Genomic DNA, 12,252 nt, shown 5'->3' with positions numbered 1-12,252 from the left:
GCGCGACACCACGGAATCTCTGAGGTACGGATGAGAGGAGTGTTTTGGGCGGGACACGTGAGAAGAATGGGAACATAGCCAGAGAACTGGCAGTGCAGACAGACCTGGCAATCGAGGCAGCGGCAGTGGTCACTCATCTTGCAGGTGATGCCCCACTGCGCGGCGACGGCGCGGTACAACTCCTTGCTGGACTTGTGCAGAATCTCCGTCCTGCCCGTGGGGGTGCCTGCTTCCTGCTGCGCTGCCGATGCCGCCGCTGCTGCGGCCGCAGAGCTCTCTGCCTGCGCCGCCGCCATGCGGTTCTGCAACATGCACACGGTAACTTGCAAGTGCTGAACCTGCATCCGCGTCACACAGTAACGCCGTGCAGAGCGGAGTGGGGTGCTGGCGGACGCGCAGATCGGTGCATAGGGCGCGTACGCATGATCGAGACATTCGCAATAACTCTGCGCTTTTTGACTACTGGAGATTCCTTTGCGAGCTTGACATATCTTTTGAGTACACCCGAGCGAAGTGTATCAAGAACTGTCAGTGAACTTAATAGTATCACGTTTATAATTTTCACGCTAGGTAAGTGTAAGTACAACTAAATAAAACTAATTTTCTCATGCCATATGCGTTTCGCCTTTATTTTCTTGAAACGTATGTTCAGTGGCAGTGTTTTTAGATGCTAGTCTACATGTGTTCTTGTTCTACACTATTGGCCATTAAAATTGCTACACCAAGAAGAAATGCGGATGATAAACGGCTATTCATTGGACAAATATATTACACTAGAACTGACATGTGATCACATTTTCACGCAATTTGGGTGCATAGATCCTGAGAAATCAGTACCCAGAACAACCACCTCTGGCCGTAATAACGGCCTAGATACGCCTGGGCATTGAGTCAAACAGAGCTTGGATGCCGTGTACAGGTACAGCTGCCCATGCAGCTTCAACACGATACAACAGTTCATCAAGCGTAGTGACTGGCGTATTGTGACGAGCCAGTTGCTCGGTCACCATTGGCCAGACCTTTTCAATTGGTGAGAGATCTGGAGAATGTGCTGGCTATGGCAGCACTCGAACATTTTCTGTATCCAGAAAGGGCCGTACAGGACCTGCAACATGCGGTCGTGCATTATACTGCTGAAATGTAGGGTTTCGCAGGGATCGAATGAAGGGTAGAGCCACGGGTCGTAACACATCTCAAATGTAACGTCTACTGTTCAAAGTGTCGTCAATGCGAACAAGAGGTGACCGAAACGTGTAACCAATGACACCCCATACCATCACGCCGGTTGATACGCCAGTACGGCGATGGCGAATACACCCTTCCAATGTGCGTTCACCGCGATGTCGCCAAACACGGATGCGACCATCATGATGCTGTAAACAGAACCTGGATTCATCCGAAAAAATGACGTTTTGCCATTCGTGCACCCATGTTCGTCGTTGAGTACACCATCGCAGGCGCTCCTGTCTGTGATGCAGCGTCAAGGGTAACCGCAGCCATGGTCTCTGAGTTGATAGTCCATGCTGCTGCAAACGTCGTCGAACTCTTCGTGCAGGTGGTTGTTGTCTTGCAAACGTCCCCATCTGTTGACTCAGCGATCGAGACGTGGCTGGCCGATCCGTTACAGCCATGCGAATAAGATGCCTGTGATCTCGACTGCTAGTGATACGAGGCCGTTGGGATCCAGCACGGCGTTCCGTATTACCCTCCTGAACCCACCGATTCCATATTCTGCTACCAGTCATTGGATCTCGACCAACGCGAGCAGCAATGTCGCGATACGATAAACCGCAATCGCTGTAGGCTACAATCCGACCTTTACCAAAGTCGGAAACGTGATAGTACGCATTTCTCCTCCTTACACCAGGCATCACAACAACGTTTCACCAGGCAACACTGGTCAACTGCTGTTGTGTATGAGAAATCGGTTGGAAACTTTCCTCATGTCAGCACGTTGTAGGTGTCGCCACCGGCGTCACACTTGTGTGAATGCTTTGAAAAGCTAATCATTTGCATATCACAGCATCTTCTTCCTGTCGGTTAAATTTCACGTCTGTAGCACGTCATCTTCATGGTGTAGCAGTTTTAACGGCCAGTAGTGTAGTTTTCTAGCTGTATTTCTGTTTTCTGTCTTTCGAATTTTCATTACCACAGCACTAAATATAAACAATCGTTTACTTCATGTTACGTTTTGAATGAAGTAAACTACACAGAGGTGACAGTCAAGGGACAGCGATATGCAAGTCTACAGATGGTGGTACTATCGCTTACACAAGGTATAAAAGGGTAGTCACTTCTACTCAACTAATTCATGTTTCCGACGTGATTATAGCCGCGCGACGGGAAATAACAGACTTTGAAGGAAGAATGTTAGTTGGAGCTAGACGCATGAGACATTCTATTCCGGAAATCGTCAGGGAGTTCAGTATTTCAAGATTCACAGAGTCGAAAGCGTGCCGAGTATGTCAGATTTCAGGTATTAGCTCTCACTACGGACAAAGCGGTGGCCGACGACCTCCACTTAACGACCAATAGCAGCGGCGTTTGCGTAGAGTCGTCAATGCTAACAGACAAACAATACTGCGTGAAATATCCGCAGAATTCAGTGTGGGACGTACGACAAACGTATCCGATAGGACAGTTTGGCGAAATTTGGCGTTAATAGGCTACGGCAGCAGACGACTGACAAAAGCGCCTTTGGTAACAACACGGCACTGTCTACAGCTCCTCTCCTGGGCTCGTGACCATATCGGTTGGATCCTAGACGACTGGAAAACCGTGGCCTGGTCAGATGAGTCCCGATTTCAGTTGGTAAGAGCTGATTGTAGGGTTTGAGTGTGGTGCAGGCCCCACGAAGCCATGGACCCATGTTGTCGAAAAGGCACTGTGCCAGCTGATGCTGCTTTCATAATGGTGTGGGCTGTGTTTACATGAAATGGACTGGATCCTCTGGTTGTGTTCGGCTACTTAGAGACCATTTGTAGCCATTCGTGGTCTTCACGAGGCCAAACGACGATGGAATTTTTATGAATGACGATGTGCCATGTCACCGGGCCACAACTGTTCCCGATCGGTTTGAAGAACTTCCACTATTATGGGCGGCTATAGACGCAGGAGCTTTCAGGAACTTGTGAAGTTGCTGCACTACGCCGGGCAAAAGGATGTATTTCACGACTTTTGTCAACTCAGTGTAATGTTCCAATGGTACAAATGGTTCCGAGCACTATGGGACTTAACATGGTCATCAGTCCCCTAGAACTTAGAACTACTTAAACCTAACTAACCTAAGGACATCACACACATCCATGCCCGATACACGATTCGGACCTGCGACCGTTGCGGTCACGCAGTTCCAGACTGAAGTGCCTAGAACCGCTCGTCCACAGCGGCCGGCAGTATAGTGTCCATAATTACTGCTGTTCCAATGAAAACTCGAATGACAGAAAGCAAAAGGACAGCCATAAAACGAAAATGAACAAGAAAACAAGAGAACAGCATCTACAAAACTTGCCACTTGTGTTGTTGTCGTCTTCAGTCTGAAGAGTGGTTTGATGCAGCAGTCGACGATACTCTATCCTGTGCACGCCTCTTCGTAACTACTGCACCAAATGTCTATCTGAAACTGCTTACTGTATTCAACCCTTCGTCTTCCTCTACAATTTTTAACCTCCACACTTCCTTCTATTAACAAATTGACAAATCCTTGATTCCCCAGATGTGTCCTATCAACCAATCCTTTCTTTTAGGCAAATTGTGCTGCAAACTTCTTTTCTCCTTGAGTTCGATTCAGCACCTCCTCTATTGTTATTTCATCTACCCATCTAGTCTTCAGCATTCTTTTACAGAAGCACATTTCAGGAGCTTCTACTCTCTCCTTGTCTTAATTGCCTATTGCAGACGTTCCACTTCCATGCAAGGCGACACTCCAGACAAATACTTTCAGAAGACACTACCATTTAGATTTACATTGGATGCTGACAAATATTTCTATTTCAGAAATTGTTTTCTTGAGACTTGCCAGTCGGCATTTTATTTCTTCCCTACTTCGGTCACCATCAGTTACGAGGGCATTCTGGTAAGTAATGCCTCCCAATTTCTTACGTGAAAACGCTGAAAGCATTTTAAACGAAACGAACGTTATTAGCATTAGTCATCTTTATTCTTCATGCCCACATATTTGCAGGCCTCTGCCAGTAGAGGGCTCGGAACTGTAACGTGTAACGTGTCGTAACTGTTCTTGTGCGTGAGAAACAGCGTGCTGCAGCCGAGTTTCGAATACAAAGACTTCGTCCACATATGGAGCACTCTCTCCTTCAGCATGACCACACAAGAGCGCTGCGACATGTGCAACAATCCGACGCCTTGGGTTCTCTGTCATCGATCATCCTCCATGCAGTCCCGACTTAGCCCCATCCGATTTTCATGTGTTTCCAAAACTTAAAGAACACCTTCGAGGACTTCCCTTTCATAGTGATGAAGCGGTGCAAGCAGAGGTGAGGTTGTGGCTCCGCCGACAAATTCAAACTATCTTCAGTGACGCTAGCAACAACCTGGTCTCTCGTTGGGATAAATGTGTTCGTCGTTAGGGTGACTGTGTTGAGAAATAAATGTGTAGGCGTGAAGAATAAAGACGTAGAACATTAATAAAGTTTGTTTTATTTATAAAACTTTAAGAGTTTTAACATAAAAAAATTCGAAGGCATTGCATTTCAGCAAGCCCTCGTATTTTGATGCCCAAATAGCAAAACTCATCGACTCCTTTGAGTGTCTCGTTTCCTAATCTAATTCCCTCAGCATCGCTTGATTTCATTCGACTACATTCGATTACCTTTGTTTTACTTTCATAAATTTTCATCTTACAATCCTTTTCAACACGCTGTCAATTCTGTTCAAGTGCTCTTGCATCTCCCGAAACGTGTATGGTATGAGGTTGGATATAGGCATACCAAACGTGAAAATTAATATAATATTACAAGCAACTAAGGACGAAAGAACAACAAAAGTTAAAGTTTGCATATCTCTCACTGACGTACTGCAATCCCTTCTGAACCTATTACTCTCCATTATCTTTACACGCTGCTCGCCATTAAAGTTGCAACAGAAGTAAGAATACGAAATAACGAAATTTTATTTTGTGCGTACACGGTACAGTGGAATAATACACGATTTAATTTCTAGATGACAGTGGGTACAGAAGGTGTGAAACTTACTACACGTAGCTGTCACCGCCGGCAACGACAATGGCTCTGCACCCGAGACAGGCCAGACTCGACCATAGTGGCTAGCTAGTGGCAGTGTGCTAGTCCTTCGGCAACCCGTGACCAAGTGTTTTCAATGGTTGTGAAATATGGAGAACGTGATGGTCAAGACAACAGTCAAATACCGTCTGCATCGAGCTAAATCAGTACAGCATGGGCAATATACGGCCTTGTTATCTTTTTAGAAGATAACTCCACGGCGCCCTCGAGGACCGACCACATGCACTGGTCTTCGCACGTCAGAAATGTAACAGCTGCTGACCAGATAACTGGCTTTGCGAACCAGTGGAGCTCGTGTTGTATACCCAGTGGCACACCATGTCACCAAGCCAGTTGCTCGGTACATATCACGAGGACGAATGTGTCATCAAATTAACTATTCCTTGATACCTTAGTATATATGAAAGAATTGCTCCAAAAATGGTTCAAATGGCTCTAAGCACTATGGGACTTAACATCTGAGGTCATCAGTCCCCTAGAACTTAGAACTACTTAAACCTAACTAACCTAAGGGCACCACACACATCCATGCCCGAGGCAGAATTCGAACATGCGACCGTAACGGTCGTACGGTTCCGAACTGAAGTGCCTAGAACCTCTCGGCCACACCGGCCGGCACAATTGCTCCACCTCGGCTGTTTTATGCTCCTTTCATATTCCGACAAGCGCGACATGTTTCGGGCATCACAGTCATTTTTGAGCTAATTTTCCAGAATAGAACGACGTATGTAACATGCTTATTTCATACACGCTACGCGATCAAAAGTGTCCGGACACCTGGCTGAAAATGACTTACAAGTTCGTGGCGCCCTCCATCGATAATGCTGGAATTCAATACGGTATTGGCCCACCCTTAGCCTTGATGACAGCTTCCACTCTCGCAGGCATACGTTCAATCAGGTGCTGGAAGGTTTCTGGGAAATGACAGCCCATTCATCACGGAGTGCTGCACTGAGGAGAGGTATCGATGTCGGTAGGTGAGGCCTGGCACGAAGTCGGCGTTCCAAAACATCCCAAAACTGTTCTATAGAATTCAGGTCAGGACTCTGTGCAGGCCAGTCCATTACAGGGAAGTTACTGTCGTGTAACCACTCCGCCACAGGCGTGCACTATGAACAGGTGTTCGTTCGTGTTGAAAGATACAATCGCCTTCCCTGAATTGCTCTTCAACAGTGGGAAGCAAGAAGGTGCTTAACACATCAGTGTAGGCCTGTGCCTTGATAGTGCCACGCTAAACAACAAGGGGTGCAAGCCCCCTCCATGAAAAACATGACCACATCATAACACCACCACCTCCGAATTTTACTGTTGGCTCTACAAACGCTGGCAGATGAAGTTCACCGAGCATTCGCCATACCCACACCCTGCCATCGGATCGCCACATTGTATACCGTGATTCGTCACCTCCACACAATGTTTTCCCACTGTTCAATCGTCCAATGTTTACGCTCGTTACACCAAGCAAGGCGTCGTTTGGCATTTACCGGCGTGATGTGTGGCTTATGAACAGCCGCTCGACCATGAAATCCAAGTTTTCTCACCTCTCGCCTAACTGTCATAGTACTTGTAGTGGATCCTGACGCAGTTTGGAATTCCTGTGTGATGGTCTGGACAGATGTCGGCCTATTGCACATTACGACCTTCTTCAACTGTCGGCGGTCTCTGTCAGTCAACAGACGAGGTCGGCATGTACGCTTTTGTGCTGTACGTGTCCCTTCACGTTTCCACTTCACTATCACATCGGAAAAAGTGGACCTAGGGATATTTAAGAGTGTGGAAATCTCGCGTACAAACGTATGACACAAGTGACACCCAATCACCTGACCACGTTCGAAGTCCGTGAGTTCCGAGGAGCGCCCCATTCTGCTCTCTCACGATGTCTAATGAATACTGAGGTCGCTGATATGGAGTACCTGGCAGCAGGTGGCAGCACAATGCACCTAATATGAAAAACGTATGTTTTTCGGGGTGTCCGGATACTTTTGATCGCATAGTGTATACTGAGGCATCAAAGAATACTGAAGTTCGTTATGAAATGAAGTGCTGAGGGCAGTGGAAGACGAAAACTTAAATATCGTAGTAAGTAGGTTCAAAAGTATGAGAGGAGGAGATTTGTGTTTAACGTCCCGTCAACAACGAGGTCATTAGAGACGGAGCACAAGCCCGGATTAGGGAAGGATGGGGAAGGAAATCGGCCGTGCCCTTTCGAAGGAACCATCCGGGCATTTGCCTGAAGTGATCTAGGGAAATCACGGAAAACCTAAATCAGGATGGCCGGAGGCGGGATTGAACCGTCGTCCTCCCGAATGCGAGTCCAGTGTGCTAACCACTGCGCCACCTCGCTCGGTTCGAATGTATGAAGATTGCAGTAGTCATGTAGAGATGGCCAGACTTGCACAAGATAAAATAGCACGGAGAGCTGCATCAAATCAGTCTTAGAACTAAAGACTACAACAGCTTACGGGCACCATTAAAAGATAAACGAGGAATTTCAAAAATGGTGATTTTTGTCGACCAAAGTTCGCGAAGTGCCTCTTCTGTTTTCCAAACAAACGCACAGAAAGTGACTACAAGATTTTACAGGGACATTTTTTGTGTTCTGGAATAACTCACCAAAAATAAGTACCGAAGAAACTGTTCAATGTAGAATAATAAGATATTACGGTGATGCAATTTTTTCGTATAAAAGCTGATAATCTGCTGACGTGGTCGGGTAGTGCGGTATGGTGTTAACAGAAGTTGGACAACTTCTGATACATTTGCATGCACAAGGGCAGTCAAATGAAATGAAGACAGATGGAAAAAGTAAGTAAACAATTCATTATTTTGAAAATAATAGTCGTATCTGTTAATACACTTATCCCACTGTGAGACAAGACGGTCAATGCCTTCATGAAAAATGTCTGCGATCGCCTACGGAACCACTTTGCCTGCCAGCATGTTGCCAAGGTTGTTTCGACCACGCTGCAGAAGTTTCGCTGCCAATTCCTTACACATCCCCCATACAGTTTCGATCCCTCCCCATGCGATTTCCACATTTTTAGAGCCCTGAGGAAAGACATTCGTGGCCTTCGATTTACTACCGACGAAGAGAGGCACGCCTATGTACAATCAAGGTTCCGTAGGCAACCGCAACCATTTCTCCACGATGGCACTGACCGTCTTGCTTCACAGTTAAAGATATTAGAAGTTGTGGAGAGTACTTTCGAAATTATAAATTGTTTCCCTACTTTTTTCCATCTACCTCGTTTTCACTTGACTGCCCTTTACACTGGGCGGGGCAGCTAAGACAGAGCACCCCAAATATGAGGGGGTTCTGTAAGTAATGCAACAGATTTTTTCTGAGACAGTTGCCGTTGAAGAAATTCGGAATTTGTTGTGGGACATCGTGGAACATTCCCTCTTCAGCCCCTACAGTTTCATGAATTTCCGATAGGTGGCTGTACTATACGTAACCTTCAAAATGGTGTCTGTAACGGAGTTGCGTTCCAAGCAAAGGGCTGCCATTGAGTTTTTTTTAGCGCAAAACCAGAGCATCGCAGATATTCATAGGCGCTTGCAGAATGTCTACGGAGACTAAAAATGAACAAAAGCACGGTGAGTCGTTGTCGAGACGTCTGTCATTATCGCAACAATGTCGCGCAAACCAGCCCGATCTCCTGCGAGCCGACCGGCCGCGCACAGCTGTGACTCCTGCAAAGTTGGAACGTGCGGACACTCATTCCAGGTGATAGACATGTCACAATCAAACACCTCGCTGCTCAACTGGACGTTTCTGTTGGTGGTGCTGACACACTCGTCCACCAGTTGGGGTACTCAACGGTGTGTGCCATCTGGGTTCTTTGCCGCCTAAAAGAAGACCTAACCTTCTGATTTTCATCTGTTTGGTTCAACGAAGGATGCAGTCCTTGCGAAGCAGTACTAGTCCAATAACGCCATCACAAAAAAGGCCCTTTGCTTGCAACCTATGAGGTAGAAGATTTTATTTTTTATTTTGTCTATATAGTTAACAGTATGTTGAATCCAAGTTTTCCGGTTCTAGGCACTACAGTCCGGAACTGCGGGGCTACTACGGTTGCAGGTTCGAATCCTGCCTCGGGCATGGATGTGCGTGATGTCCTTAGGTTAGTTAAGTTTAAGTAGTTCTAAGTTCTAGGGGACTGATGACCTACGTCCCATAGTGCTCAGAGCCATTTGAACCAATCCAAGTTTTCGACCTCCAAAACCCTTAGGACAACATTTTGTGGCCTGAAAACCAAGGCCCTTTTCTCAAGTTTTCGCCTATTACTATGCATCTTGATGAAAATGTTACCCTTAGCAAAATGAAAGACCATTAAATTTTGCGTCGAATGACCTATTTAAATGTCAAAATCGGTGCAGCCGTTTTTCCGCAATCAGTTATCAAAGTTCGTTCATTTTTACAAGCTTAGATAAAAAAAACCGTCTTCAATGCCTGTAACTGAAAAACGGCTACTTAAAATGAAAAAGTCAAGTTATCAGAGTTATAGAGCATATGTTACAAAGGCACCTAGTTTTTCCATTGTAGTCGCTATTAAGCGTTCATGCACTTGAAAGGCCGGCCGCGGTGGTCGTGCGGTTCTAGGCGCTTCAGTCTGGAACCACACGGCTGCTGCGGTCGCAGGTTCGAATCCTGCCTCGGGCATGGATGTGTGTGATGTCCTTAGGTTAGTTAGGTTTAAATAGTTCTAAGTCTAGGGGACTGATGACCTCAGATGTTAAGTCCCATAGTGCTTAGAGCCATTTTAACCATTTGAACACTTGAAAGTCAAAGTAATTCAATTTTGTTGTTTTTTGTAAGTCAAAATGAACTCTATATAAATGAAAAAAGTGTGTTTCTTTGTAATATGCAGTGATTTCTGCAGTAAGACCATCGTCATTCCTGTCTTCAGTAATGACTGGGCTCAGTACATTCCAGTACAAAAGATTCGGATCAAGACTTATTGTCAACACTCTTAGTGCAACTGGATTCGCAACTCCAATAATGGAAGCTTCACTATTTGAGACGTCCTCGACTGCACGACTTGAGCATCCTAACATAACCAATGTAGCATTTGTCCAGCTCATCCCTGATAACTCTAATTTTAAAATCTGCACAATTGACAGGTTGAACACTTTCCTCTACGTGGGAGGATTCATGGTAGGGTCCGCCTGCACAGCTGTGGAGTCTGACAAGAGCATTTATCGGGAAAGAAGGTTCAACTTCTGAATTTTTGTCTACCCAAGTGATGCTTCGCAAAGGGGAACTAAATCTTCTGAAAGATCTCGTCGTTTAAAGGCATCAGGTTCTTCATCAGATATAATTTTCGATAAAGATACAAATTCTGCAGTCGCACCGGAGAAGTTTCTCGCAAATAAGAACCACAAGAACCACTTGATTTTTATGCACGTGAGGAAATTTGACGATGGAGGTATTCAAATGCTACTGACAGAAGAAGATGCCGATTCATTACATGTGGAAACAGCTATTCGTTATTCGCCAAGGTGCTGAGTCTGACAGTGTGGCAATCGTAAGCTAAGACATTGGCGTGCTTGTTCTCCTATAGGGTCGAGGAAACAACTATAACCTGTGCTTCCATAAACCGGGAAGCGAGAAATCAGCGGGAGTGTTGCCTCTCCATTAATTATTTCAATTTCGATCCTGGATTCGCCCTTCCCAGGCATGCCTTCACAGATGTGACACCACATCCTCTTTTTTGGCTAAAGAAAAGGGAAATTACTAAACCTGATGGAGCAACAGCCACACCTCAAAGTGCAAGCTGCTGAATTTGTTAAACCTCCAGTCTCTCAAGACTTAATAGCTCAGACAGGAGAACAGCTGATGTTGGCACTATGCGGGAATTCGAACTGCTCGACTTTTGACGAGCTCATGTAAGAGCTTCTTGTTAAGTCTGCCCCGAGGAAATCTTTCAAACATGAAAGGCTACCGCTAACATCTGACGCTGCAAGGTGGCACTCATTGTGATCCTACCTACCATCAAGTGCAATCTTGGCTGGGGAAGAAACCTGATCCCTGCCAGTGGGGCTGGAAGAGAAACTCATCAGACTTGTTTCCCGTGACAATGACGAAACATGCGGCACCATATACGCTACTGAAGATGGTTTCCTGTGCACGCTAAACAGGATACACAGCAGTATGTGGATGTCGCAAACCTGGACTGAACTTTTCCTCGACGTGCAAACTCTGTTGTGGCTTATTTTGCGAGAACGCCCGAGAAATTGGGCATGACAAGGATGAAGAAGAAATAGAATATATCTTCCAAGACAAGGAAGTTGGCGAAGATGCCGCAATGGGTCCTGAAGATCGGACACTGGACTGGACCTGCCGCAGTCTCCCAAACGACCTCGAAGGGATTGAAATTTGATAAAATGTTAGTTTCTGATATTTAAATTGTTTTTTAAATATTGTCATGCCCTTTTATTTATTGATTTGTACAAATTTTTATATTACTCATAAGTAAATACATACTTGGTTTTCATTTTAGCAACCCACTCTTACCAATTAAGGCACGGGTAAAAACGAATAAAAAAACAAATGAATGAAGAAAATTAAAAATATACATAGAGAGAACACAAACGCGCTCATTAGAGAGTCACCTTCCCACTGGAAATTTCATTTTATTGAATAACTATGGCCTAAAAGAAAAACTACAAAGTGGAATTACTTTGACTTTCAAATGTTTGAACGCTTACTAGTGCCTAAAACGGAAAAAACTACACTATTGCTCATAAATTAAGGATAATGCTGATACATGGTGAAACAACGCTCTGGTGGGCGGTTTGCGGGTTTAAATCACCTCGGGGTATGACCATGCGGTGCATTTGACTGCGGTCGTCGCACGGTGGCGCTGGCAGCAGTCCACATACGCAAAGGTGTGTTGGTGCATGTCAGAGTACGGTGCAGCAAGTAAGTGTGCAGACGTTTTCAGACATGCTAATGGTGACTGTGTTGCAAATGGCTCAAAGAACACATATT

At 45.5% G+C, this 12,252-nt stretch overlaps 1 protein-coding gene across 1 annotated transcript in view; it reads right to left on the bottom strand.

Annotated features, from left to right (window-relative positions):
- Positions 1–12,252, bottom strand: part of LOC126183512 (uncharacterized) — a 253,553-nt gene that overhangs the window by 99,519 nt on the left and 141,782 nt on the right. The window contains exon 3 of the mRNA XM_049925563.1: positions 105–302. Within this exon, the coding sequence (XP_049781520.1) occupies positions 105–302 (198 nt within the window). The remainder of the gene's footprint in view (positions 1–104; positions 303–12,252) is intronic.

Source organism: Schistocerca cancellata, chromosome 4 (assembly GCF_023864275.1).
Source record: "Schistocerca cancellata isolate TAMUIC-IGC-003103 chromosome 4, iqSchCanc2.1, whole genome shotgun sequence".
Lineage (NCBI taxonomy): Eukaryota > Metazoa > Arthropoda > Insecta > Orthoptera > Acrididae > Schistocerca > Schistocerca cancellata.
The sequence above is the reverse complement of the archived record's forward strand: the minus strand, read 5'-3'. Positions and strand labels throughout refer to the sequence as shown.